Source organism: Sphaerodactylus townsendi, linkage group LG08 (assembly GCF_021028975.2).
Source record: "Sphaerodactylus townsendi isolate TG3544 linkage group LG08, MPM_Stown_v2.3, whole genome shotgun sequence".
In the NCBI taxonomy this organism is placed as follows: domain Eukaryota; kingdom Metazoa; phylum Chordata; class Lepidosauria; order Squamata; family Sphaerodactylidae; genus Sphaerodactylus; species Sphaerodactylus townsendi.
In genome coordinates, this window is record NC_059432.1 from 38,255,813 (window position 1) to 38,283,079 (window position 27,267).

At 40.4% G+C, this 27,267-nt stretch overlaps 1 protein-coding gene across 2 annotated transcripts in view; it reads right to left on the reverse strand.

The window, feature by feature from the left end:
* Positions 1-27,267, reverse strand: part of ADGRA1 (adhesion G protein-coupled receptor A1) — a 437,455-nt gene that overhangs the window by 187,124 nt on the left and 223,064 nt on the right. For both annotated transcript variants that reach the window (XM_048505436.1, XM_048505435.1), the window contains 2 exons: positions 23,640-23,801; positions 20,548-20,751 (listed from right to left, as the gene is read on the reverse strand). In XM_048505436.1, coding sequence (XP_048361393.1) covers positions 20,548-20,751; positions 23,640-23,801 — 366 coding nt within the window. The remainder of the gene's footprint in view (positions 1-20,547; positions 20,752-23,639; positions 23,802-27,267) is intronic.

Consider the following 27,267-nt stretch of genomic DNA (forward strand, 5'->3'; position numbering starts at 1 on the left):
ACATTCTTAATACGTGTTTTGCATGCTTTGTAATAATGTTCTTTTAACTGTAACTTTATTTAGTTTTAACTGTTTTGGGTTTTTTTCTAATGCCTATTAAAGGTTTCTGAAATCTGAAAAAGACATACTGTATGAAATAATCACAAATAATCACAAAAGGGGAAGAGTCAGCTCTTAAATCACAAATAAAGATCATCAGTGTTCCATTTTGGTGCCAGGCTGGTCCTGAGAGGCCTCTCAAGGTCACTCATTCACCTTACAGTGGGCTGGAAGTCAAAAGTAATAATAATGTTTGAAGCACCTTACAGCATAGATGTGTGAATAGCCATGCTCATCCAAACATTACAAAAAGGCATGAATGAACCTCTGACTTTACTTCTGGACTGGGAAATGAGAAGTGACTCTCTTTCATCTTCTATAGTGCTCGGTAAAAAGCTGATGGCTTCTCTCAGGGGAGGTTCAGGGTTGTTCAGTCATCTTTCTCGCCACAGTTGAGGTGTGCTGTAGTTTAGTGCTTCATCTCTCCCACAAGTCCTCTGTGCATGTCAGGTTTTGCAAACTGAGGGCCGTGATTTTTTAACTGAGACAATACACCTCATGTTGTGTTTTCCTCTTTTCCTCCTTTCTTCAACTTTTTCCATTGCTGCCTTCTCATGGGCCCCTTCCGCACACACAAAATAATGCGTTTTCAAACCACTTTCACAACTGTTTGCAAGTGGATTTTGTTATTCCACACAGCTTTAAAGAGCACTGAAAGCAGTTTGAAAGTGCATTATTCTGCATGTGCGGAATGAGCCATGATGTAACCAAAGCACAATAGCCTCAGTTTAGACATTTTAGCTTCTAGCAAGAGTTCAGACTTGATTTGACCTAGAACGTACTTGTTTGTCTTCTTGGCGGTCCATGGTATCTGTAAAACTCTCCCTTGTATACCACATTCAAATGAATCAACTTTCTTATTGTCAGTTTTCTTCTCTGTCCAACTTTCACACCTGTACATAGTAATGGGGAATGCTTTTGCACGAATTAACTTGATTTTGGTTCTCAGTGAGACATCCTTACATTTAAGAATCTTTTCTTTAAAGAAGGAAATTAATAAAAAGTATTATGAAAAAAAAAGAATCTTTTCTATCTTCTTCATGGCTGTCCTTTCCAGTCTCAATCTCCTTTTTACTACTTGGTTGAAGTTTCTCTTTTCATTGATGATGTACCCAAGGAACATAAATGTAAAACAATTTCAATTTCTTCATTGTCACTTTAAAGTTGTGTAACTCCCAGTAGTTATTACTTTTGTCTTTTTTGATGTTCAGCTTTGACACTTTTTGATGTTTAGCCTTGTAATCCTGGTTTGACACTTTCAAATTTCTGGAGTAATCATTTCAGGTCTTCACTACTGTCTGTCAGTAATATGGTGCCATTTGTGTATGCCAAATAGTTAATGCTCCTTCCACCAATTTTCTCTCCACTTTCATTTAAATCTAATCCAGCTTTCTTTATGATATATTTTGCATACAAATAAAAAAGATAGGAAGATAAAAATACATCTTTGTTTTCTGATGTCTTTGCCAACTGGAAACCATTCTGATGCTCTATATTCTGTCCTAATAATAGACTCTTATCCAGAGTACAGGTTGTACATCATAATATTCACATTCTGTGGCACATACATTTTGTTTAAAACCAGCCATAACTTTCCATAATCCACAGTCAAAAGTTTTGCTGTAATCTAAGAAACGCAAGCTGATTTTCTTCTGAAATTCTCTCATATGCTCCAGTAACAAATGTAAATTTGCAATATGATCTTTAGTGCCTCTTCACTTTCTGAATCAGGCTTGAACATTGGGCATTTCTAGTTTCATAAATGGTAATAGTTGTGTTATACGATTTTGAGTATCATTTTTATTGCATGAGAAATTAATATAATTGCCTGATTGTTGTTTAAGTTTTGACATATCCGGTTTTTGGAACTGGAATGTAAATTGAGCATTTCCACTTTGTGAGTCATTACTTTATTTTTCGAATTTGTTGACACTCTTTTAAAGATTTTGATGGACTCCATTGCTGTGGCTTAGAACAGCTCTATTGATATCCCATCTACTCCTGGGGATTTGTTTCTCCCAACTGGACTCAGTGCAGATTTCACTTCATTTTCAGCAGCCATAAGGCTTCTCTTCAGAATATTCTTCTTCTGTCATTCTTTCAGCTCTTTTGCATAGTTCTTCAGCTTATTGTTCCAGTCTTTTCTTTATTTTGTCTCTGGTTGGTTAATGTGTTTCCATGGGCAAATCCCTACTGGGAAAATAAACCTTATTCCTTCCGGTTCCATAAGATACAGCACCTTTTCATCCCGGTCTCTGCCTCCCCACCGCAGTGTGTGTCTGTTGAGGGCGTCAAAGTTAATTCCAGGATCAAAAACTGTAACTATTTCCATGAGCCTGCAATCGGCTCTGCAGCTCTTTCCAATTGGCTGTTGTGTTGGGGCAGGAAGGTGACCTGTGGCCCCTCCCCTCGACTTGAGGAAGTTTTTTTTAAAAAAAATGTCTGGCTGTACAGCTTCATAGAAACATAGGAAGTTCTATTTTTAATTTTTTTTGGCTTTGTTGGTACGCACACTCTGCGCCAGCTCTCCTTCTCTTTGCAGGCTCATGCCTTGGAAGCCACGACCAGCACAAAACAAAACAAAAAAAAACCCCTTCGCATGCTCTGTGCCCAGACCACTGCGCTCTGACTGGTGTGTGCCTCCTAGGGCAGGAAAAATAAACCATATTGTTTTTCAGCTGCCTGCCAACCAATGTGGCCTCAGCCCACATTTTTCAAAAAGGTGTACCTTCTTGCCGGTTTTTGGAAAGCATGGGATGAGGGGAAGAGCGCGTGCCAGGGCTGGGATGGAGCCAAGTTGGGCACTGAAGCTGTGGGGACTCCTTGCCCAAACCAGGACTTTTACTGTGAGTATCACATGATTTTTTTACCATGGGGAATCGCCCCATGTTGATCTTTCAGCATGCCTAACTGTGCTTTAAATTACCCTTATTGGATCTTGTGTAATGGAACTCTTGTTCTTCCATTTTTTGTTGTTCTCTTCTATTTCTTTACACTGGCTGTAATAATAGCATCAACATATGGTTTTATATAATCTCAAACTGCATTTCAACATTTATTTTTTTTAGTGGTCCAGAATAAATTTTTAAAATAAACCAGAATTTTTAATGTGGACAAAACTGCGACTCATATTTAAAATTATATCATGAATGCCCATTTTCTTGTATAAAGTATAAAATTGCACCAAAATTTTTGCAAAATATGTATTGTTTTGGATAGTGCATCCTGATAGTCATTGTAGAACATAATCCCTTGAACTGGAAATATTTTGACTGATTTCTTCAAAGGCATATACAAATTATTGATCCTGTTACTGCAGTATTACAATTGATACCATTAATTTCACTTGCAATGCATGTTCCAGAAGCTAATGTACTGTGTTATTAACTGTTACAATGTCAGTGTTTTTATTAGCAGATTTTTCTTAATTAGAACAAGGGCTATTATTTACCATCACACTGCACATGAAGGAGTTCAGTAATTTAGCTTTCTTTTTTTCCCCATAATATACAAATTACCTGTTAGTATTTTCGGGAAAATATTAAGAACAGAGATTCCATTAGACCAAAACTAAGAAGTCCTACATACTACTTTGAATTATGAAACCCAATAAGAATAATGTTCATAAGAATTTGATGTGTTGGAGTCAGAGATAAAGGGATGCAAAAATTGTGGATTTTCCTCATGTTCTCTCCCGCACTACCCCCAGCAGCCATTTCTAACCCTGAGAAAATTTATTCCCAGGATTGCAAGTCCAGCAGGGAGTAAGAGCTTAATAGGTCAGGAGGCTTCAATGGGAAGGGAGTAAAATATATTGAACAGTTTTACTGACAGAAGAGACAGACAGCCTCTCCAGTATGTAAAACTATCAGTCCACACATCCCGTATAGATCTGGGAATAAACTTTGCCAGGGTTGGAAAGGAGAGAGGAACATGGAAAAGAACTGCAACCATCACTACTTTCTGCTGAAGGATCACTGGATTCAAACTAGCGTGGTAGCTGTACATGAAAAGATTTTTGACTAACTATGCCTGAAGCCAGGCACAGGGAGGGAGGGAGCAAGGGAGGGGGGGGGGAATGGCAACATAGACTTGTTAAAGTGGGGAAGATTTTTCATGTAATGGAGTGCATGGATGGAGAACAGTGGGTGTTGCTGACTGACTGCCTGACTTTTGGCAGTGGCCCTCCAACCCATCTTTTGGGGATAACTGAGAAAGAGTGCCAGTTGTACAGAAAAAGTTGCAGAAGTACCTGTTCCTATCCCATTACTGATCTTTTAGATGCACGGTCAAGACGCCAACCCTGGAGGTGGCTGTGATGCTCCTAGAGCCTGTTAAGAGGACTCCACTTTTAGGATCATGCAGGCAGTCGACCACTGCATAAACCTGTTCTTTGTGTCCCCAACACAGTGCCCAAGCACCCACTAGCTAATTGTGACAGTTGATACGTGCAGAGAATATTTGATAAGTGTACTGTCCATTTGATATGTGCATTGTACACTGAACTGTACGATATACACATTTTGCTATGAAAGTGAAAACATTTAGCCATCAGATCGTGGGTAAAATTCTTAGCCAACCCTGTTATCCTGCAACAACATCAAAGATGATTAACAACATCAGAGTTCAATTATGAAAGCCATGGGTGATGGTGTGTGTCCTGGCAAAGGAATCAATCTGATTAGAAAGAGGTGTCCAGTGGGGTGCCACAGGATCAATTCTAGGTCTGGTACCTTTCAATATTTTTATAAATGACCTGGATGAGGAGGAAGAGGAACTAATTAAATTTGCAGATGACACCAAGTGGAGAGCAGTAGAGAACATCCCAAAAGAGAAGAGATAGCTTTCAATGAGATCTGAACACTTTGGAGAAGAGTTTGGCATCAGAAATAAAAAATGAGAAGTATGCATACCAAGGGGGGGGGGGATATACATCTGGGTAACACTGCGTGTGAACAAGATCTAGGGATACGAGTAGATTATAAGAACAGTTCAGCAATGAAATTGGATGCTTAAGGAGATGGTGAGCTCCCTCTCACAGGCAGTCTTCATGCAGTGGTTGGATAAAAACTTGCCAGGGATGCTTTAGTTATTCCTGCTTTGAGCGGGAGGCTGGACTAAAGGGCCTGTATGGTCCCTTCCAACTCTATGATTCTATGAAAGGGTTTTGAATATCTGGTCTTCCTCCAGCCACTTCACATCAAAGTCCAACACAGACCAAAGAGAAGTTGTATTCCTTCTGGTCTGCTCTGCTGGTTTAAGTGCTAACCCTTTGAATGGAACCCCCAAAGCAAAATCCACAGGTGGCAGCGACCCAGAATGAGAGAGCTGTGTAACTTTCTCCCTCCCAAGATAGGCAGAAACAAATGCTTGTGAGCCCCATTTCCTCACAAAGGTTATCGCTATCCTTATTCTCCTGCTCCCACCAAATCTTCACCCAGTGCACAGCAGGTTCCCCTGCTTACAACATGCACCTGGCTTTTTGAAAGAGCCAAATTTGGGTACTGAATAAAAGGACCTACTACCTACAATAAACTGTAGGTTTTAGAACTTTGCTACACTATCTTTAAAAAAATCAGCACATGCTACTTACCCATTTTTGAGCCTAAGAAAAAGCTTTTTAAGCCCTGCCTGGACACAGGTTATTATGGGGCATTATCTGCTACAACATCAATCTCCTCACATCCTATGATGACATGTTCTTTTGACTGATGGTGACAGAAGCTTTCTTGGTACTCCTCATGTTATGGAAGCTCCCTGGAGACACTGGTAGGAACATCGCAGTTGTATTTGATCAGATGCTTCAGTCCTTGTTTGCAAACATTATTTGTTTTTAAATGTTACAGACAGTGCTGTGGCTTGTGCAAGAGCACCTATAATAATTATCCAGAGGAATATGCTGCTATAGAATAACACATTCTGCATCAAATACATACCTCAGAGTCAATCTCTAGTTGGCAAAATTCTGAGGCAACACTGAATATAATACAAAGGAATAAAATGAAAATTGATTTTAAAAGTGCCTAACTTATTTCGAATGCAAAGTAATTTTGAAGTGTATTACATCTCTTTAGTGAAGTGACTTCATTAAGCGGATCATTGCCTATCCTGTGAGTGAGTATGAATTTATAAATAAGATAGCTTCACATTATTGCCAGGTATGAATAAGACAGAGTGGCAGTTTCTCCCATATTTTCACAGGCTCATTAACTTGACTGGAAAATGTATTCTGTGTTACAATTGGAATATGACTTCCTCTCTTGCAAAAGTCTTTAATTTTGAAGAGTGAGGTGGCTCACATCTGTTGACATTTCCCTGACACATGTTATTTCAGCACAGCTTTTCTCATCAGTGCAAAAAAAATTACTATTGAAGTTGACATGCATGAATTGTGGGTAGAGTTGTGGCCCTTCCTGCTCAGTGACCAGATACATGGAATAATACGCCAGACAATATATATTGTGTGGGTAAGAAAAATGGCCATAGCCAAAGAATTTATTAATCGAAAGTACAGGAAAGCAAATTGGCGCAGCATGGGAGGTGATCCAAGCATCTGGGCAGCCCGAGTGCTGTCCCCCAGAGGATGACTAGTTCCTCCAGCCCGCCTGCTGGAGGAATGTAACCAAGCAGAAGATTGGAGTGGGACATTCCAGACCGGTGAAATGCCCATGAATGGAGCCCCAACTCCATCCTCCGCTAGGGGCGCAAGCTCCTTAGCCCCCAGCGGGGCATTCCAACCATGGGCTTGTTCCACCCCTACCTCTTAAGGAGGTGTAATAAACAGGGGAACTCTCCCAGCTCCCCTTGCCAGCGAATCACCCCCCATGCGCAACCCGCAAATGGCTATGACAACTTAAAACAACATTTAAACATTTCTAAAACAGGGATCGGGTGGGTGGGAAAATCCCTCGACGTTTCGATGCGGAGTGGGGCCGGTGACCACGAGGCAGGGCCTTTTATAGGCCCTACCTCCGGCCCACTCCGATGACGTGCTCCCGCGCATCGCGAGAGCACGCCACCAATCAGCTGGGGGCCTCTGCGCTTGAGCAGGACAGGCCCGAGCTGCCTGGCCCTCTGCGCATGTGCGGATCGGCCGTGCATGCGCAAACGGGCCTAGAGCCTTCGCCGGGCCCCTCACCCTCCCACAACGGCGGCCGCGTTTCAGGCGCGGCCGCGCTTTATATGGTTTTGCTAAATATATTGAGCTGAAAAAACCAGAATTTTCTTTATTTGGGGGCTTTTTTGCAGTTTACATAGCCATTAACAAGGGCAAAGTAGACAAAGAAAGCAACCTATCATGTTTGGTTACATGTTGTGCAGAGTCTGTCATTTTACGCTAGAAAAATAAGTTACTAAGGGGTAGAAAGTTGTTCTTGCTTATTGGCACCTTTAAACCTTCAACACACGATTAAGTTCTCACCATAATTATTCAGAAGCAGTTTACTACCACTTCCTTAAAATTAATTAGAATTTTGTCACTAATACTAGTGGCAGAGCTGCCTCAGCATTTCTAAATAGTTTTCTATAATGTCATGCAGTCAAAGCAATCAAGCCTTCTTCTAATAAAGACGGCGAACATATAAGTGGTAGAGACAAACACCAAGCAAGCAGGCAATGTGCTATATGTCTCTGCAAAATTCTTTGCAGTTATTATCAGAAGCCCAATTACTAGACAGAGATAAAATCAATAGTAATATTATTTGCTTAGGTCAACTCAATTCTAACAAAAGAACACGGCTGCAAACTTCCAGGAAAGATATCAGGCTAAGAATACAAAGTAATCTCGCTTCCCATATAGTGCTGATATTTCTAAATTCTCTATATGTGGATCTTCTCTGGGGAAAAAAAACCCCTCCCACCTGTTTTGGAGGGGAGTTCGTTGTGTGGTGTGGTGATCAGAATGTCAGACTTGGAGTTGGGAGTCAGAGGCAGGTTCCGCATGGGCCAAAAACAGTGGTGTGAAAACGGCCAAAAACGGTGATGTGAAAACGGCCAAAAACAGCAGCGTGAGAATGGGTTTACACCATTTTCACACCGCTGTTTTTGGCCCATGCGGAACCTGCCCAAGTTCCAAGTCTTTATTCTGGTGTGAAGCTCACTGGGTGGCCTTGGACCTGTTTTCCCATCTCTCAGGTTAATTTACTTCAGGGCCAAATTAGACATGCTGGCACTCTCACAGCTGCTGCAAGGATGGCACTGTCATTTTAAAATAATTTTAAAATGCTGCAAGGGCCCAGTCCTAACTGAGTCTGCAGCCCAGTGATCTTTCCTCCCCAGTGGACTTCAAGTGCCAAAATAGATCCCCACCCCACACCCAAAGCAATGTCTTTATGGCAGCCACAAGGATGTCACATCTAGTTTGGCCCTCAGATGTAGATAAAATGGAAGACAGAAAAATCATACCTTTAGCTTCTTAGAGAAATGATGGAATTAGCAGCCTTCGGAACACTATTAAAATGCTTTAAAATTAAGGATAGCAAACTTGAGACGTTTTTAGCAACATTTAAAGTTATATGCCAGTATTATGCCTTCGTTAAACCTGAATGTGAATATGTGGCTCAACTGAATGATTTATTGCTTCAGGACCCTGCAGCTGACGGGTCAGGCTAAAAAGTTTTAAGGCCAGGGTGAAGAAGATGTAATTTTCCTAAGCGTGCTTCACTTCAACCCTGGCCTCGACAAGTTACACTGATTTGCAGAACTGAGTTATTACTCTGTAACAGATTTGGAAGCTATAATCCCGTGGTGGCGAACCTTTGGCACTCCAGATGTTATGGACTACAATTCCCACCAATTGGCTATGCTGGCAGGGGCTGATGGGAATTGTAGTCCATAACATCTGGAGTGCCAAAGGTTCGCCACCACTGCTTTAGTCCAACAAGCGCTGCTTATCATTTAAAACTCTTCAGAATATCATATGTCAAAGTATACAGAAGAGCAAAATTCTAGTTCAATAACACCTTAAAGACCAACAAGGCAAGGGTTTAAGCCTTTGATCATATATCCTTGAAAACTCTTACTGTAGGAATCTTGTTGGACTTGAAGGTTCTACCGGATTTGAATCTTGCTCTTCTATTGTAGACCAACATAGACTAACATAGCTGCCCATCTGAAAGTATACAGAAGTTGGTAAAAGTTATACTATACAAACAACTGATTTTTTTTAAGTGGGATGTTGTTTCAGGGGTACTGTTAAACCACTTGCCCACTAGCCTGACCCATTCATTCGTTCATTCGTTCGTTCGTTCGTCCGTCCGTTTGTTCGTTCATAGCCCAATTTTCATACAGAGACTCAAGACAGAGTACACATAGTGAGTTGGTGCAATCAACAAACTGGTACATTCAATAACTAATGCATTAGGAGATTAGAAATCTGGAACTACTAGAAAAGTACATCATATGAATTAACATGACACTTTAAATGGTACACAAACATAATAGGATCCTACTTATAATATGCTATATATAGGAGTCTAGACCATAAGTCCCAAGTCTAAACTCATACCTATCCAGGTAAGTTTGTGAACCATTTTGTACTGTGTAGCCTTATTATCTGCTTAGAAAAGCTGTCTTGAACAGTTCAGTTTTTTGTATTTTGTGCACAGTGGGAGTTCTCCTGATCTCATCAGGTCTGCCATTCGACAAGATTGGAGCCACCCTAACCCTAACTCTTCCACCAGATTCACAAGGATTTAGCATCTCTACCTTTATATGCATCAGAAAAATAATAACAGTGATGTTCTTTCAGTCAGTATGTCACAGTATGTGGGTGGAGAGAAAGTCTTGCATTCTATTGGTGGGATCAGAAAAAGGTGAATTAGGACATTAATTCTCCAAAAGCAAAGCAGTGTCTCTTCTTCTCCAACATGTATCTTTCATGAGGTAAAATTTAAGCCAAGCACAGCACATACTCCTTTTTTGCTTTTTGGTTCTATTATTATTAATATTTTCAGAGTGAAAAAATGGCCTTTTGATTTGTCAAGTTACATTACAGGAGATGTCTTTATGGTGGAACATTTCAAGCTGAACTGGCTTTACAACTTGAAGCGTGGCAGCCAAGAAAAGACACAAAGGAGAATGCTAAAGAATGCAGGGAAGAATGTCTTCTTTATAACGTAGCATTTTGAAACCTTAATTATTATTGGAATGGGTATGACAACAGATAGACCAAAAGAAGTGAATGACTCACTTGTGACAGCCCTTCTCAGACACTACAGTACTGTAGTTTCATGTGGAACCTAATACAACCAATGGACTTTTATAAAGTTTCATTTAAAAAATAGAATCTGACCAATGGCTAGATTCATGGAATTCTGGACCATCATCCAAAGACGTGCAATAGTGAACAACTGGAAAGCGCAGCCTACTCTACTGATTCTTTTCTCACAAAAGCACAGCCTAGAACACTTGTTTCCCAATACACATATCATAAAACTGCTAACCATTTCTCACTAATGGTAAGCCCTGTAACTCCTTACCAATATACAGTATGCGCAGAGGAAGTTTCAAAAGACATATTGGGTTCGATCCACACATACACCCTTTGCATGGGCAAAAAGAGGATGGGAAAGGATGGGACAGAAATCAATCAATCAATCAATCAAATAAATAAATAAGCAATTTCTGCTAATACCTCCTACTTTAGCTTCATGGTGCACATCACTGACCCACAGGAGCAGATTTTGGGAGGAGGGAATCAGGAGACTGAAAGTGCTGGTAGATAAACTTCTTGGAGGAAAAAGGCAGATGCAGGAGAAAAATCTGCATAACACCACAGATTATGTTTACCTCTTTCCCTCACTTATTAAAAAAACATTTCTATGAGGGGTAAAAAGAACATACCAGAGATTCTTTTGCCTAAGTATAGGCAATAACATATAACAGGAAAGACGCTGGATCATGGCACGGGTATGAGTGGCTGAGCCCTGGTGGAGAAGATCAGGGACTGGTAATAGTCTCCATGGTTCCTAGTGGATCATTCTACAAACATAGGAAACTGAGCCATGCCCTCTGATGCAAGTGCCCTGAGAAGATTTTCCCCTCCAAAATTATTACTGCCTGTTTCTTTCGGTTCTGACCAGCCCTTACTGTATGCTTCATAGAAAGTGTAACATGTGGGCAAGGTATATCTGTAATTTCTCTGTTTTCCCACCATTTACTAGAAATAAACAATAATTGGGCTTTTCCAGCTCAGATTTCCAGGTACCTCCCAGTAAGGCAGAGAGTATTGCTTGTTTAAACAACTAACTTTCTTAGTCATAGTAGGCTTTCCTAAATGTTAAAAAAATGAACTAGAATAAGATTTATATAAAACAACAAAGATATTTGGCAAAGTAAAAAATAACAAAATAAAACAGGTAAGTTGATAAGGTACTATATACAAGCGAGCTGTTGTGGATAGCTCTTGATACTATTTCAGTTAATTCAGCAGTACAGTAGATGTTTGCTGTCTTTGTTCTTTAAAATATAGCAGTCAAGTGTTTTAAAGACTTTACACATATTAATATTCAGTTCTCTTTCTTTTTTTCTCTCTCTCTTGAGAGAACTCTGTTTACCCTCAGATATTTGCTGGTAATTTTTAAAGTGATTACTTTCTTCCTTTTAGTAATTAATATAAGGGACAAATCAGTACCTATTAATTCTGTAAGAATCCTAATCAAATTGTAATGTTTTAATATTTATGGGTTTTATTTGATTTTTATCTGTTTGTAATAAGTTCATATTAATTGTTTGTAATGTGATTTGTGTAATATATTTGTTTCATGATGTTATGGCCTATGGCTATAACAGAAAATAAATGGCTGACTGACATTGCACAAAGAAACACATGAAAGTACAGTTCTAACATCCTGGATTTACAGGCTAAGCTCACTCAACACCATAGTCATGGGCCAAGTGCAAAGAGCCAAGAATCTCTTTGGGGCTTGCCATAAAGCTTCCAACCTTGGCCATGCCTGGCATAAGTAGCTAAGAGAGAAATGGAAGCTTTTAACAGTGGATAATGATGTTCCCAAGATTCTCTTCCACTTGTAGAAGGCCCTCTGACAATGGCAAAGTTGAAATACCAGGAACAGGGAAGGAAACTCATGCTCAGCCCAGCTGGCAAAGATTTCCCCAAAATTCCCTTCTGCTGCCTACAAATAAGGAAGTGTAGCATACGTTGCCTGTCAATTTGTGCAATCACTATTGTAACACAAAGACTATCAGCTAAAGTTAGGGTCAGATTATTGTCTTTCATCTCCAGTTTACATTTGCCGTAGTTACTACAAACAGGTTTATGTAGACATCTTCAAAGAAGCCACCAAGATTATGAACCAGCTGACAGCCCTGAAATTTCACCTTGAGTCCCTGAGACTGAGTTCCAAAACCAGTCTCAGGGCCAAAACTTGGGACCTGGCAACCTCATACAGTTGGCTGCCCTAATACTGCTAGAGAGGAAAGGGACAGATAGTAATGATATAATGTTGTCAGAGGCCTTTAATGAGACCATAATATTAGATTATACAATGCATTCAGTCATTTCATCTCCATTGAATTTATTAGTGTTAACCATTATGATACCTGAGTGCATACAATATTGATGCTAACTAATTCTACTGAAATATGACTTTGGGAACTCACAGAAAATTGATCCAGTCCCAAAATATAATATGTGTACCTGATGGAAATGGTGCATTTTTATGAGCTCTGCCTTCTGTTCTAACAATATTACCAGATTTCATTTTACCTAATGCCATCTAACTGCCAAGTTTCGATACAATACATTCTGTTCTTTGCGTATGTGGAAATTTATTGTGATTTAACAAACATTGTAAATATTCACTGTTCATATCATCCTACTTGATTGTTTTGAAATAGGTCTAAAGTTACAAAATAGTTTTTAATGAAAATATTGGTAGTATACCCATTGTACGAGTAAATACAGCGGGCTCTAGAAAACTGTTGGTGAGTTAACGATGCCCTCTGAAGGGGCCAACCCCTCTTGTCTTTCCTTCCTACCTGGCCCAGCAATTTATCACAGATAACAAAAATTTAATCCAATAATTCAATGGGAAAAAAAGCTTACTTATAGATCCCACGCCCAACACACACACACACCCCCCCACACAGACAGGCTCTCCTAACTTTGAAAACAGACTCTCCTTTTTCAGATTCCCTCTCTTCCCTGCTCCCCACACAGACAGGCTTTCCTAACTTTGCAAAGTTCAGCTGTGGCTTGTCAGAATTTATCCCATGTTCCCAGGCAGAAAGTTCCTCTAAGTTCAACACAGAAACCAAGTCCTGATAGGGATTGGGGGGTGGGGGTGGGGGTGGGTGGGGAGTATGGCCTATCCTGTACTTTCCCCTCTTTTCAAGGCTCATCACTACCATGGAGAAGCACACCATGGTTTGAGGAGGGGACCATGGCTTCCTATATCAAGGGCTGCTGGGAAGTGTAGTCCTTGCCCCTCTGGGAAGAACTGGAATCTGGGCTTTCCTGGATGTCCAAGGACTTCATTTCTCAGCAGCCTTTGCTTTTTCTGGCTCATCATCAGGAACATGACTAGATTTTAATGGGAAGATGAATCTCAATCTATTGAACAGATGAACTTAAGGCAAGTTTATCTTTTAAGAGTAGCTCTTAAAGTATCATCTAAAAAGAAAGCACCAAGTCAAACACAAGTCATCTTTTGCAATGATGATCTGCAACTCATCAGAACTAACCTACTTTGTAAAATGTCATGAGCATGAAATGTAATAACTCCCAAACACAAATCTGAGCCCCATATGAGAATGAGCAAGAAACAAATGAATGTGAAAGGAGTAAAATAATTACATGCGTTTTATAGGCTCTAAGATTATAAAGTTATATCCAGGCATGCCTTGACAGCAATCTGCTTATTTTTTTTAAAAAAAGCATGATACAAATATGTTTGCTTTTAATAACTTAAACTGAACTCATCTATATTAATAAAGATGTACAATTAAACCTTCAAGCAAATCATGTAATCTGCTTTTACTAGGATCTTTTTGCTACATCCCCTCTTGCAGAAAGCAGAGAATGGATGAAGTTCATTTATAGTTTCACAATCAAACCAACCAGGTAGTGAGATTCAAAGCTAAGATAGGTGAAAAAACCTACTATGAATAAGCAAACCTATGACTAAAGCCAGCTAATAAAAAAATGAAGAAATATTTAATGTGAAAACATATGCTAATGTCAATAAGTAAATACATTAAAAATAAGACAAAGGGCCAACAAAGAGACCAATTAGGTACTATTCAGGTAGGTCTTACAAAGTGCAGAAATAATGAAAAGAAGTCTGTATAATGATGGTCTGTATGTAAGCTTAGCCAGCAATTATCTGGGAAAACCTTTACATCTTCCATATTATGATTAGAAGATAATTATCTCAATTTTTGGCAAGCTTTTGTATCATTTATTGCAGGACTTCAATGCTAATGACTGCTTTGGGCAGCAAAACAGGCACCTATATCTGGAATTCACATTTGCACTCTTTATGCCTTATTGCTGTGGATTTTTAAGTCTTTAGACTTCTTTTCATCATTTGTGCACTTTGTAAGATTTACATGAATAGTACTTAACTGGTCTCTTTGTTGGTGCTTTGTCTTGTCTGTTGCCTTTGGCTTTAAACATTGTTTCTTAGGTATTCACTTATTCATGTTAGCATATGTTTTCACATTAAATATTATTCACATTTCATCTTTTTTTAATTGGTTGGCTTTAGTTATAGGTGTCCTTATGCATAGTAGGTTTTTCCCTCTTATCTTACCATTTGTAGTTTCAGCCATAAATCTGATACCAAAAAGAAGGCTGGAAAGGCAGGATCTAATAAAACTGATTTTACTATAACACATAGTTTACTTCAGAGGTGTCCTTACCTAATAATATATTTCAATTAATGTCAGGTAGAATTTGTGAGACTGATCAGGAAATCAGGTGACTAAACTACCAAATTGACATGGGACATTAACATGAGCGAATTTTTCCACAATGAAGTTTAATGGGACCATACTTATATGCCTATAGATGCCATCAAGGACATACACCTATGAAATGGACTAGCCACGGAACTTTTCTCAGAACAATTTGGTAAGCTAGACACCACAAGAGTATAGACAATTCATTCACAGACTTGTCGCCACAGGTTTTTTGTAGATTAATCATTGTGATATAACACTCCCACATGCAGTATTCATGAACTAATTTCAAAAAGTCATTCAAGAAGCATATAAAGTAATGTCAAAACTGCTTCAATATGAAAATGGATGATTATCATGCATTAAAACTACATAGGCACAATGAATTGCTTAAATCACACAACAGAAGCCTGGGTGAGATTTAGGGTTACCAACGGGGGGGGGGGGGGGCCTGTCCCTTTAACATAGCCTTAAGGAGCTGCTGTTGTTTATCAAATGATGCTATTTACCTCAATGCTGTGAAAACCTTCATCTGTCCACTTCCACACATTGATCCCTTATTAAAGGGAGAGGATATTTTCTCCAAGGGATAGTTGGATCCTACGAACCACCAGTGAAAGATGCTCATAGCAGCAGATCTTTTGAAAAAGTTTCCTGAAAAACCAATACTAGCAGTCAAGGAAGCCTCATCAGCAAAATACCGTGAAGCATAGGGAGCTCCAGTGAAAAGGGGGGGATTTGGTAAAATTGTTCTTTGACAACAGGCAATTATGTCTCATTTTCTTTCTTTTCTCAATGCAGCTATTAACACCTCGTGCCACTTTGTCTATGAGGCTCCTTCATTCTTCATCCTTCAGTGTTGGTATTTTAAGAGTCTTATAGGGAAGTATGAGGAAGACTGAGAAAAATGGGCTTTTCACAGGATAAAAAATCCATTAATTCAGTTAACTCTTTGAAAGCTACTGAAATTGATTTATAGTCTTTTGCCATTTGAGACTCTAATTTTCCTGTTCTACATCTTCAGGTTTCCTTTGGTTTTTGTCCCTCTCCTGCCAAGAAATAACAAAGTTCTTCAAAGCCAGTACTTTAGTGAAAGCTTATTTCTCATATGTGCTGGTTGGAGGACACATTAGTACAGGAAATGGTTTCATTTTCAAGTAAGGAAAGGCAGAATATCAATGAATTATGAAATTATGCAAACACAATTTTACTTTGACACAGCCTGCTGTAACGGCCAGACTTAAGTTGGATTCCAATTTAATGACACATTCAGAAAAAAAGCCTTACATTTGGTTATCATTACAAAGAATTTTCTGAAAACTGCACCTGCAGTTTAAAAATATTCTGCTCACTGAAATGAGACATGACAATCAAAGTTTGGCCAGAAGTTTGACTTGGATGCTTTCAATAAACATGGCAAAATACATAAGAAAAGATTAAGCCGCACCGAAGCTCTTTCCACAGTGATGTACTGCCAAGATTATATACGTTTCCAAACAAAATGTTCTGCAGTAGCTTGAGATAAATTCTAGATGTCTGGCATATTCCTGGGGCAGGGGAAGGGAGCCTAATACTCTATTTTTCATTTTAGGAAGAAACACTTTGTTATAACAAGAAAAGAGGAAACAGTAATTTTGGCAGACAAACAACTTTGCAAAAAATGTTAATTTTGTACCTGAAAAACATAGCCCATGTATCAGTGAAGTTTCAACACACAGAAGAGATTTGAAATAGAAGCGCACAGTCTTTTAACTGGCTGGCACAAATGTCTGGCAAGAGAAGTCATTTCTGTATGGGTAGATATGAGGGCAACTGAGTCCAACACTGGCTGTCAGCCAGTCAGTTTTCAAACAGCTTCCTGTGACTTGCCCCAGAGGTCAGCCCATCATGGAATGGATGGGACATGCAGACCTGTGGGTTGCTTTGGCTACTCAGACTTTGCTATGACTACAGTGGGCTATCAGTTAACAGAGCTGGGAGGGAATTTTACTCAGAGCTGGTAGGCCTTGGGGATTTTGCCTTCCCCTTTACTGTGTATGCTTGTTTACTCTTTTAAAAACAGCATAACTGTCATAACTGGCTGCTGATGTTTAAGCATTTCCTGGGAAACATAGTGCAGGCTGTGCAGGGTGAGCTCCTGGCATGACCAAAAAGGGAGTCCCCTTAAGCCACTGGGGGTGGGGTGCAGGTTTCAGGACAGCCAACCTTGGGGCTGGCCATGCCCCCAAAAGGATGGTGATGGCTAGGAATAGCGGGTTTATCACTTTCAGCCCTAATACCAGGGCTGCCCTCAGTTACCTCAACAGGGGTATAGGGCAGCTGAACTGTTAACCATATCCATTTTCCCCAACCTATCCTGTGCCAAGACCTGAGGAAACTATAATCAATAAAGTTGTGTCCAGTTTCCTCCCAGGACTGTGTGTCTGTATCATCCTTCTTCTCCCACCCACACATAGTCCCCACTACAGGCACAATCCAAAAAAGTGTTAGTTCACCCCTTTTCTCCCCAGTTGGTAGCCATGTAGTAGTAGTAGTAGTAGTAGTAGTAGTAGTAGTAGTAGTAGTAGTAGAAGAAGAAGAAGAGGAGGAGGAGGAGGAGGAGGAAGAGGAGGAGTAGGAGTTTGGATTTATATCCCCCCTTTATCTCCTGTAGGAGACTCAAAGGGGCTTACAATCTCCTTGCCCTTCCCCCCTCACAACAAACACCCTGTGAGGTGGGGCTGAGAGAGCTCCGAAAAGCTGTGACTAGCCCAAGGTCACCCAGCTGGCATGTGTAGGAGTGCACAGGCTAATCTGAATTCCCCAGATAAGCTTCCACAGCTCAGGCAGCAGAGCTGGGAATCAAACCTGGTTCCTTCAGATCAGAATGAACCTGTGCTGCTCCTAACCACTATGCCACGTACACTAATGAAAACATTTAGCAGATCACAGCCCTTCAGAATGTAGATGTTCTTGTTCAATACAAGGTGAAGGACTCTGGTTAAATGGGAAACAGATGAACCTGTTCTGAATTCTAACATTCTCTGCCATAATGTCAAAGGATCAGTTCTGACATACCATAGCATAATCCCCAAAATCAGAAGTAGAGGAGTTTCAACAAGAAAGGAATTTGCAATGAAACCCATTCAAGATCATCTGCCATAAAATTCCTACTTGTTACAGAGGTTTCTAAGGCTGTTTCTAGGATGAGTATCCAGTTGGGCTGAACCATCCCTCTAAACAAGGTGGGAGTGCACCCAGTGGTGGGGTTCAAATAATTTAACAACCGGTTCCGCTGGTGGGATTCAAATAATTTAGCAACTGGTTGTTTACAAGCACCATTTTAACAACCGGTTCTGCCAAATTGGTGCGAACCTGCTGAATCCCACCACTGATATACTTCTACAGCACTATGGTTCAAGAAATTTACAGCTGACAGCCTCCAGGTGAGGCCTGGAGATCTCCTGGAATTACAGCTGTTCTCCAAACTATAGAAATCAGTTCCCCTGGAGAAAATGGCTGCTTTTTAGGATAGATTTTAAGGCATTATACCATGGTCCCTTCCCTTCTCAAACCCTCTCCTTCATAGGCTCCACCCCCCAAATCTCCAGGTTTCTCAGCCCAGAGTTGGTAACACCAGAAGTGTTAGACAGGATTTTTTTTCCAGTAAGCCTTTCCAACATCATTAATGTGCACACAGCAGAACCCCTAATAAGAATCAGTATTGTGGAAAACAATATATAAAATCCTGTACGTATACAATTTATTCTGCAAATGCATACATATACATGTGTGCACGTGTGTATAAAACTATACTTTTGCCAAAAAAAGAATCAAAAATATACTTCTATCAGTTGCAAGTACAGCCCTAAACCATTTCTCTGTGTCCCCCCTCCTCCACCCATGGTGGAAACCATTTTGGATTATTACAAAGACATTTTTGCAGTCCATAAGATTTACTTCAATCTGTCATATGCTCCAGTGTAAGGATGTTGCCTTTCAGAAGGGATTTAAGTAGTAACCTCTCCCATCAACCCACACCATGTTTCTCTGAGATTCAAAATCAGACAAACACACAATAAAAGAGACAGCACGAAGGGGGAAAAACATTTAAAAGTTCCTGAAGCAGCTTTGCAGCATTTCTTGAGAAAAATCATTTCTGTAGTACCCAGAATACTTCAAGAACTAAGCCTATTAAAATAAGATTCTGTTCAAGGATAACAAGAACTTCGACTTGGAACACTTCAAATTTAATAACATGCTCAACCAAATGCAAAATTCCATTTTGTGCTGGATCAGAATTTAATTGTTCCGCTTCATTATGTGATATAAATAATACATTCCATCAAGGTTTCTTCTTCTATTTGTTTCCTTAGAGGTCCTCAGGCATCATAGAAAGAGATGTTGTTATATTTTAAAGTAACCAAGTTGCAAACTATAGTCATACCACTACTAAAACAAAAATCCCTAACTCTACCTATTACTATTTTCTACTATTTTAATTTAGAGTGTTCATCTGTCTAAACACACAATGGACCCACTATAAACCTTTTGTACCTGTGCATGTGGTCACATACATGCTTCTACACACACATTCTGGCTTCCCAGAATTTAAGGAACCTCACATTCATATATAAGCATACAATCAGTAACATGCCAATACATAAAGAGCAGCATAAACCCATTTCTAATCATCAGCAACTAAGTAGCTGCAAATTGCTCCATTAGTGACATTTCTCAACATTCACTGTCTTTTATTGTTATATATAATTGTACTTATTATTCCAACATGTTGCCCAACATTCACAGTTCACATCATAATTTTTTTCCTATTAAACATTATAGCCACATAGGAAGACTAAGCAACTCAGAGCACTTGGAATTATCAGGCAAACAACCCAAACTGGGGGGGGGGGGGGGGGGAGATGGTGAAAGTTGTGGAGGTAGTGAAGCCACATGCCAGTGTATTTTTGCTGGCAGGCGGCTGCCGCAGCCCTTGATGATAGCCAGACGTGGCATGGAGAGTCACGTCAGGACTCATGTGCCCTTGTTTGCTCCACTGGTGTAGAAGAGGCACTCCCAGAGGTATGGCCGGGGTGGAGCTGACTTTAGTCAGCTTCCACCCCTACTTTGCCTCCCAGGGTGTCGGCACCTGGGGCATTGACTTGTATTTGTTTAAAACCAGTTTTTAAACTGCTTTCCAAGTTGATTTCAATGAGGCAAAAAGAAAAAAAACCCTCTTATAGTCAAGTGGGTTAATACTTTTGTATAGTTGTCTGAACTGAAACCAGTGCAAAATTATCAATATTGCATTTCAGCATTCAACAACATTTGAGGAAATCAGCACTCTGATTTTTAATTTACACACTCAGTTGCAAAATAAAACTAAAATTATTTCTTTACTAATCAATATGCAAAAGAATTAAGACGTCTGATTCACAATTTCAGATAACTTATTCTGATTTTCACAGTGACTGCTTTGAACATTGCAAAAGGCATGCTATTTGATATATACATTTCAAGGTATGTGCTAGTTGTATCTCTTACCATGGTAGAGAAATTCACCACAGAGCCACTGTGACTGCCAGCATTGCACTTAAAATTCAACTGTTGCTCTTGGCTCCTGGTCCCTGTGTCACCCGTCAGTGACCTGTCGAAATTTGCAGGTATTTTCTGGAAGGCAGTGCAAGTCATCCCCACAAAGCTAGATGGTTTGATCACAAATGCCTCCAGAGCAATATTAAGAGAAACCTGTCAAAAGAAATATGAGAGACTGATAACACTGTTTGCATATTTCTAGAGTTTTTTAAAAAAATATCCACCCAATATGTTCGTTTACACTTAACCCTTTTCAGCACATCACATTTCTACATATCCATAAATGTGTGTCATTTGTAGAACAGTGTTCTTGCCTGCAAGAACATTTTTAACTGCAAAACAGTAGAAGGGTGTAAACCCCAGCAAAGGTCAACAACAAGCTTAATTGTAACAGTTCTATTTTAGGAATCAATTGATTTATTCTAACAATATTTCTACAGCTAAATGAGGGAAGCATACCCAACTGCCTTTGGAAATAGGTAAAGACTGTACAGAAGCATAGGTTGGCAACATTCTCCATCCACCCAATGCTTTGTGTGTAATTAATAGGGCAGCAGCCCTAGTTTTAAATTGTTTGTTTATGATTCTTCCATTGTCATTGAAAACACACAAGACACAACAGAGAGTCCAAATGGTATTTCTACCCACATTGTCCTTGCCCTGCACTCTATGACCATTATTTCCTTCACACGCTACTGAAAGATTTTTTGAGGATTTTAATTTGAAAAATTAGTAATTGACATATCACTGTTGCTTAACCTTACCGCTATAAGTTAATTACTTTTTTAAAAGGGGGAGGCTGCAGAGACTTAAGCTAAGAGAATGACACTCATGAGAACAGACCTGCAAAATACACGCCTTCCCATCCCCACTGCACACAAAGACATTTTGAGCATGATCTTTCCCCAAAGAGTTTACCAAAACTCAGCTTGGGAAAAATCATAACCAAAGCAGGGTAAGTCACAGAAATCAGACAATTAGGGGATGATGTTGTGTGGATTCTCCCCAAACAAAAAAATTAACTTAGGCATGAATCTGGATCCAACTGTCAAAGCAGAATCAGCCTAGGATGACAAAAATGAGGCCAGGAAAGAGATGAGACACGTTTATCTAGGTTCACAAGGCTGCAACCTAGAATCAGAAATTGTTCCTTCATGTTTCAAGCTGTGAAATGGGTGTTACTAGAAGTATACAGGACCGGCACAGGTCCAACCGTTTTCAGTGGTATTTTTTTAATGGGGTGACTGATGTTACATTGTCTTTTCATTTCAAAAAAATACTACTGAAACCTCAGTGATTCAGTCAGCTAATTGCTTGTTGGTCAACCTCCAAAATGAACAGCAGTTGTTTGGGTTTGCATGAGGCTACACTGGGAAGTCTACAGCTTTATTTAGGAGTTGCTGTTGACTGTACACTAATGTGCCTTCAAAAAGGGGGAAAGAGGGATACAAAAATGGCCAGCACTACAATCCTGGTGAGTGGGAGGTTGAAATGGCTTAGGAGGTGATGTGACCCCAGTGTCAGTGTAATGGACTTTACATCAGGGGCATGTTCCTCCAGTACAGGAGCTCACATTGGCACCAAAGGAGGTATTAGCCTGCTTTAGTTTTCTTCCTGAACCCTTTTGGCCCAGGAGCATTTTCATTTGCCAGTTTGTGGACTTAGGCTGGCAAAATCCGGGATGCAGTCCATTGAGCTGCACATGCCACTTTCACAGGGGAAGGGGCAGCATCACTGTTGGCTTTCTGGCTGCGGTGCAGCAAGCCTTTTAGGAAGCAGCATGGCTGTACTGTGGCTCTGCCATTCCCCCGCCCCCTCGGATTGCACTGTAAGTAGCATAAGAAGATTAACCCACAACGTGCACAAAGAATTGTTCCAAAAACTATCTGCGTAAGTTGAAAGTGGTTGGCTCCACCTGGTGTTTGGAAACCACAGGCAAGAACCAAAGGACTCTTAGCCTGTGGATCACAGCTGGTGCCTTTGGGTGAGCCACCTATGGAATCCCACATCAGCCCAAGAAATAGTTTATTGTTTTGTTTTGGATTGTTTATATCCTTTTTTTGCTGAGGGGAGCCATTTTGGGTTCCTCTGGGGAGGAAAGCTGGAGACAAACATTTCAATAAACAAGCCAGCCAGCCAGCAAGCGAGCTGATTTCCTTGAGCTGTGCCAAAGAGCCATGCCAAAAAGCTATGCCAGATGGCCAGTTTCCTCTAGCATGCCCTCTAGCAGCATTCTGCTTCAGAATGAACAATGCAAGAAGCACCTGCCTTGAACTAGCTGAGAAGTAGAGTCAATAGGAACATCGACCGAACATGACAAGGTTTCTTCCCAGTATCTTATGTTGTGATAGGGTAGTCAAAGAGGGCAAATGTTGGAACTAGTTAAAACCAAATGGATTGTGGATCCACAGTCACTGATGTACGGTGTCACTTTCTCCTGTACTAGGGTCATTAAGTCAGTAACTAGCTCTTGTATCTATTGTGAACTAGGAAACGTTTCCTATAGTAACTGAATTCTAGAAGGTGCATTTGCCTAATAATTATTCTATTAACATTCAAGAAGACAAAAGGAGAGTTCTAATGATTTGGGCTTGTGAAATCAATACTTAAAATAAATGTTAAAAACACAGCTCTCGCTACAGGAATGATTAATTCTCAATCCAAAAGCAAGGCTGGTATTCCCAGGCCTCTTTTGCTCTGATTTACATGAATAATTCAAAACGTGGTGACACCTAAGGTTTAACAGGTGTGTTTTGTGCAAGCTGAAAACTGAAGGATGGGGTAGTAAACAAGCAATAACAATTCCACAGCTTTTAACCACTACAGAGCTTGATCAATGCTGAGTCATTGCCTAGCACGAGTCTTGACATCTAGTATCATTCACAAGCATTACAGATTATAAAATCACATATGGCATAGTTCAATCCATATGGCTTCATATAGTGAAAGTCATTTTTTCCCCTCTTCAAGCACTCTCCACTGCATCCTCATGCCCCAACACTTCCCAAGTTAAAAAGACGGCAATAAATCTGAAGAAATACCTTTGCTACAGCTTGTGTATCACTGGTCAGTGTTTGATTTGCCAGGCGCTCCACACACTGTACAATCCTAGTGCAAGCTTTATTTTCCTTTTGTGCAATCCATAACGCACGGTCATTTACCAGCATTACATTGCTGGCAATTTCAACAATAGCATCAGAAAGCTGGCAGAGAGGAGAGAAAAAAGACAGCAGAAAGTGTTTGACTATTGTAGAAAGATAACACAAGAGTACAGCTGAAATCAGCTGGATGTAACTGGGCTATCAAGCATTTCAGGTATTCCCAATTCTTAGAGCATCAACTTACATTCCCATATTAACTGATTGCTTAAGGATACTCCTCTTCCCAAATTAGTGATTATAAAGTCTGAAATGTTTCAGAGTTATATGAAGTCAAGCAAATGTGCAGTAAAGATTAAATGTTATAGGATTTGTAGGATTTGTTTTCTTTAAAAAGAGGTTCATTTTCTACCGTGAATACACTACAGAGAAAACCCAATGCAAATGCAAGACCACTGAAAGAAACGCCTACATTTTAAGCATTGTCAAAGGCTTTCACGGCTGGAATCACTAGGATGATGTGGGTTTTCCAGGTTGCATGGCCATGTTCCAGTAGGATAAAATACTATGGAACACAGCCATACAACCCGGAAAACCTACAAAATCCTATTTTAAGCACTATCAGTTCAACATTGTCTGTAGTGCATCTGCAAAGTGGCTGGGAGCATAGATCTGTGACTGCCTAGTGTAACTTTTCATCCAGGACCAAATTCGTGTTCTTCACTGCAGTGCATTCGATCACTGATATGCCCAGAGTATTCCTGGCACAATTAACAGGACATCACTGAGGGTATACTCAGGACTCCTTTTTTTTTAAGCAGTCTTTCTCGGGTTCATTTTGCATACATATTAACAAAAAATACTGAGCAGGTGCAAGGGTTGCTGGTGCCCTCGGACACCAATTGGGGAAAGATATGGTTGCCAGCTCCAGGCTGGGAAACTACTAGAGGTTTAGGGATAGAGACTGGGGAGGACAGGGGAGCACAATGCCAAACAGTCCACCCTGCAAGGCTTCCATTTTCTCCAGGGGAACTGATCTTTTGAGGTTGGAAATGAGTTGTAATTCAGGCGCATTTCACTCACCAGCAAACATCTGTACTGACTCTCAGAACAATATTAACCGGATTTCAAAAGGATTTAGAAGGGTGTAACTCTGCCTAGGAATGCTCTGTGTCTCTCTTTACATCAGGAATAGCAATAAGGATTTTGAAGCACTGGGTGTAACTTCAAGCAGTCTCTCAAAAACTGCCAAAAAAACCCTCCTGTACTCATAAATAAGGTTGTACTGCTTTCTACCACTTCCCACCTCAGGACCTGAGGGAACCCTGAAAAAGCTGCCAGTGCCCAGTACCAGTGAGTATCATAAAAAAAAAACAAAAGCTCTGGTATTAAGACACGCATGCCTCCAGCATATAAGAAAGAAAGAAATCCATTTCTTAGTGCTGTTAGGCATAGAGCTTAAGGCTGCAGCACCGTGCAGACAGAAGTACAGCATTTAATTCATTTATACCCAAAATGAATTACATCATTCTCTTCTCCATTTTATCCTCACAACAACCCTGTGAGGTAGACCATGCTTAGACAGCATGACTGGCCCATAGTCACCCAGCAAGCTTCCATGGCATGTGTGGTGATTCCAAACTGGATCTCCTAGATACTAGGCCAACTGTTAAAAAGCATTACATAAGTTCAGAAAAAGAAGGAACTCAAAAACCTTTCTGCAGGTACCTTTGATGCTTGTACGTGCCCAAATGTGCATGAGTCAAAGGGCTGTTGCCTAGCAGCATACAACTAGCTGGTACTGATGGCCTATAGTAGCTTGGGCCAACATGCCTGAAGACTGCCCCCTGAACATTAGGGAGGGAGGGAGATACCTATTTCCATCAAACATGTCTACACTTCTGGGATTTGTTCCCGGAGGGATTTCTCATTCAAATAATGCATCGCTTCCTTAAAGAAGAAGCTTAGAAACTTTGCATTCTGTCTGTTATTTTTGTAAACCACTTTGTGGCCCCACTAGTGAGAAAAAAAGTAAAAATGACTAAATAGATAAAATCAATAAACATGGAGCTGCTGGCAAGCTCACAGAAGCTTTATGCATGCAAAGGTAATATAGCACAGTAACTGTAACAAGAAGGAAAGAAATAGTGACATAACCCATACAATTTTGGGAGGGAGGAATTACCTATTGAAAAGCTGAACTGGGAAAGCAACAATAAATAAAGACACTGGTAGAGAAGACTTGAAAAATGGAAGGCATCACAGTGGGTCAAAACACTACCAGAGTATTTGCAGTTAAACAGCACTTAGATTTTTACAGACACTTGTCAAAAATAGCATTTATTTGCTAAGAAAACTACATGAAATGGAAATATTAAGCAAGATGTAATGTAACAGCAGCTCTAAAAATATGCCTCTCAGAAAGCATTTTTCACACACTTTAGTTCTGGCATGAAAGAGTGTAAATTAAATGGTAGTTTCAAGAAGTGAAATGCTGTACACTCCAAATCCAGGGCTTTGCTTTTGCAGCAGAATTCACTAGCACTGAGTGCCAGAACCTTTTCCTGGCTACTCGCTGAAGTGCTGATCACCATGTGGTGGCACCAGGTAGGAAGAAGGAACCCGGCCACAGCCATTCTGAGAGCCGGGTGGGTGAGGAACCAGTTGCTCTCTTCCTTCCTATTTTATGGAATGGTAGCAGGTTGATTGACAGCAGGCTGGGCAATGGAGCATCACTGCAGGCCCAGGCAGGCAAGGAGCTGCAACTGCCTCACAAGCCAGGTGGCATGGGGCCTAGTAGAGGCAGTGGGGGAGCTCACTGGATAAGAGGCTGGACAGGGAGGACAGAGTGAGTAGTGGAGAAGTAGCTGGTGGTCACCTGCTCTTCTTCCCTCCCTCCTGGAGACATGGAAAGAGAAAGTTGTGCAGCTGGAGAAGCTGGGTAATGGAGCAAGTTTCTGTGGTCCAAGACAGGCAAGGAGAGGCTGCCTCCCTGCGATCTGGGTGGGCATGAAGATGGGTGCAGAAGTTGGCAGAGGAAGAAGAGGGGGTAGCTGCCTGTGGAGAAGGAGGAGAAAGTGGCAGCTGGTCCTTTGTGGGATAGTATAAGTGAGATTTCTTCCTCCTAAAGCAAAAGACTAATGTTAAAGTTAAACTTTTGAGCTTCTGCTTTGCAAAAAATGGCTAACTTTTCTACCAGTCCCTGTTCCTGTGTCTTTAAGAAGAGCTCGTTCTACAATAATTAATGCCTGTTTCCATGCTGTAGAAAGGTTTTGCCAACTTTCTGCAGATCAACCTCTTATTAGGGCAGGTTTTCCCCTCATCAGTTGGCAGGCAGTTAATTCGACAATTATAAAGGGAAGTTTCATGGAGTGCATCATTCCCAAAATTGTACTTTGATAGTGAATAGAAGCATCCAGGATGACCACTCAGTTCTTTTCAGTATACAAATCAATACATCATTCAAATGAAAATAAGTAGCATGCGGACTTCAATCATGTGGCTCAAGAGCTACGTACTCCCTATGTAGAAATTTGCCACTGAGTACTTAATGCTATAAAATAATACTATA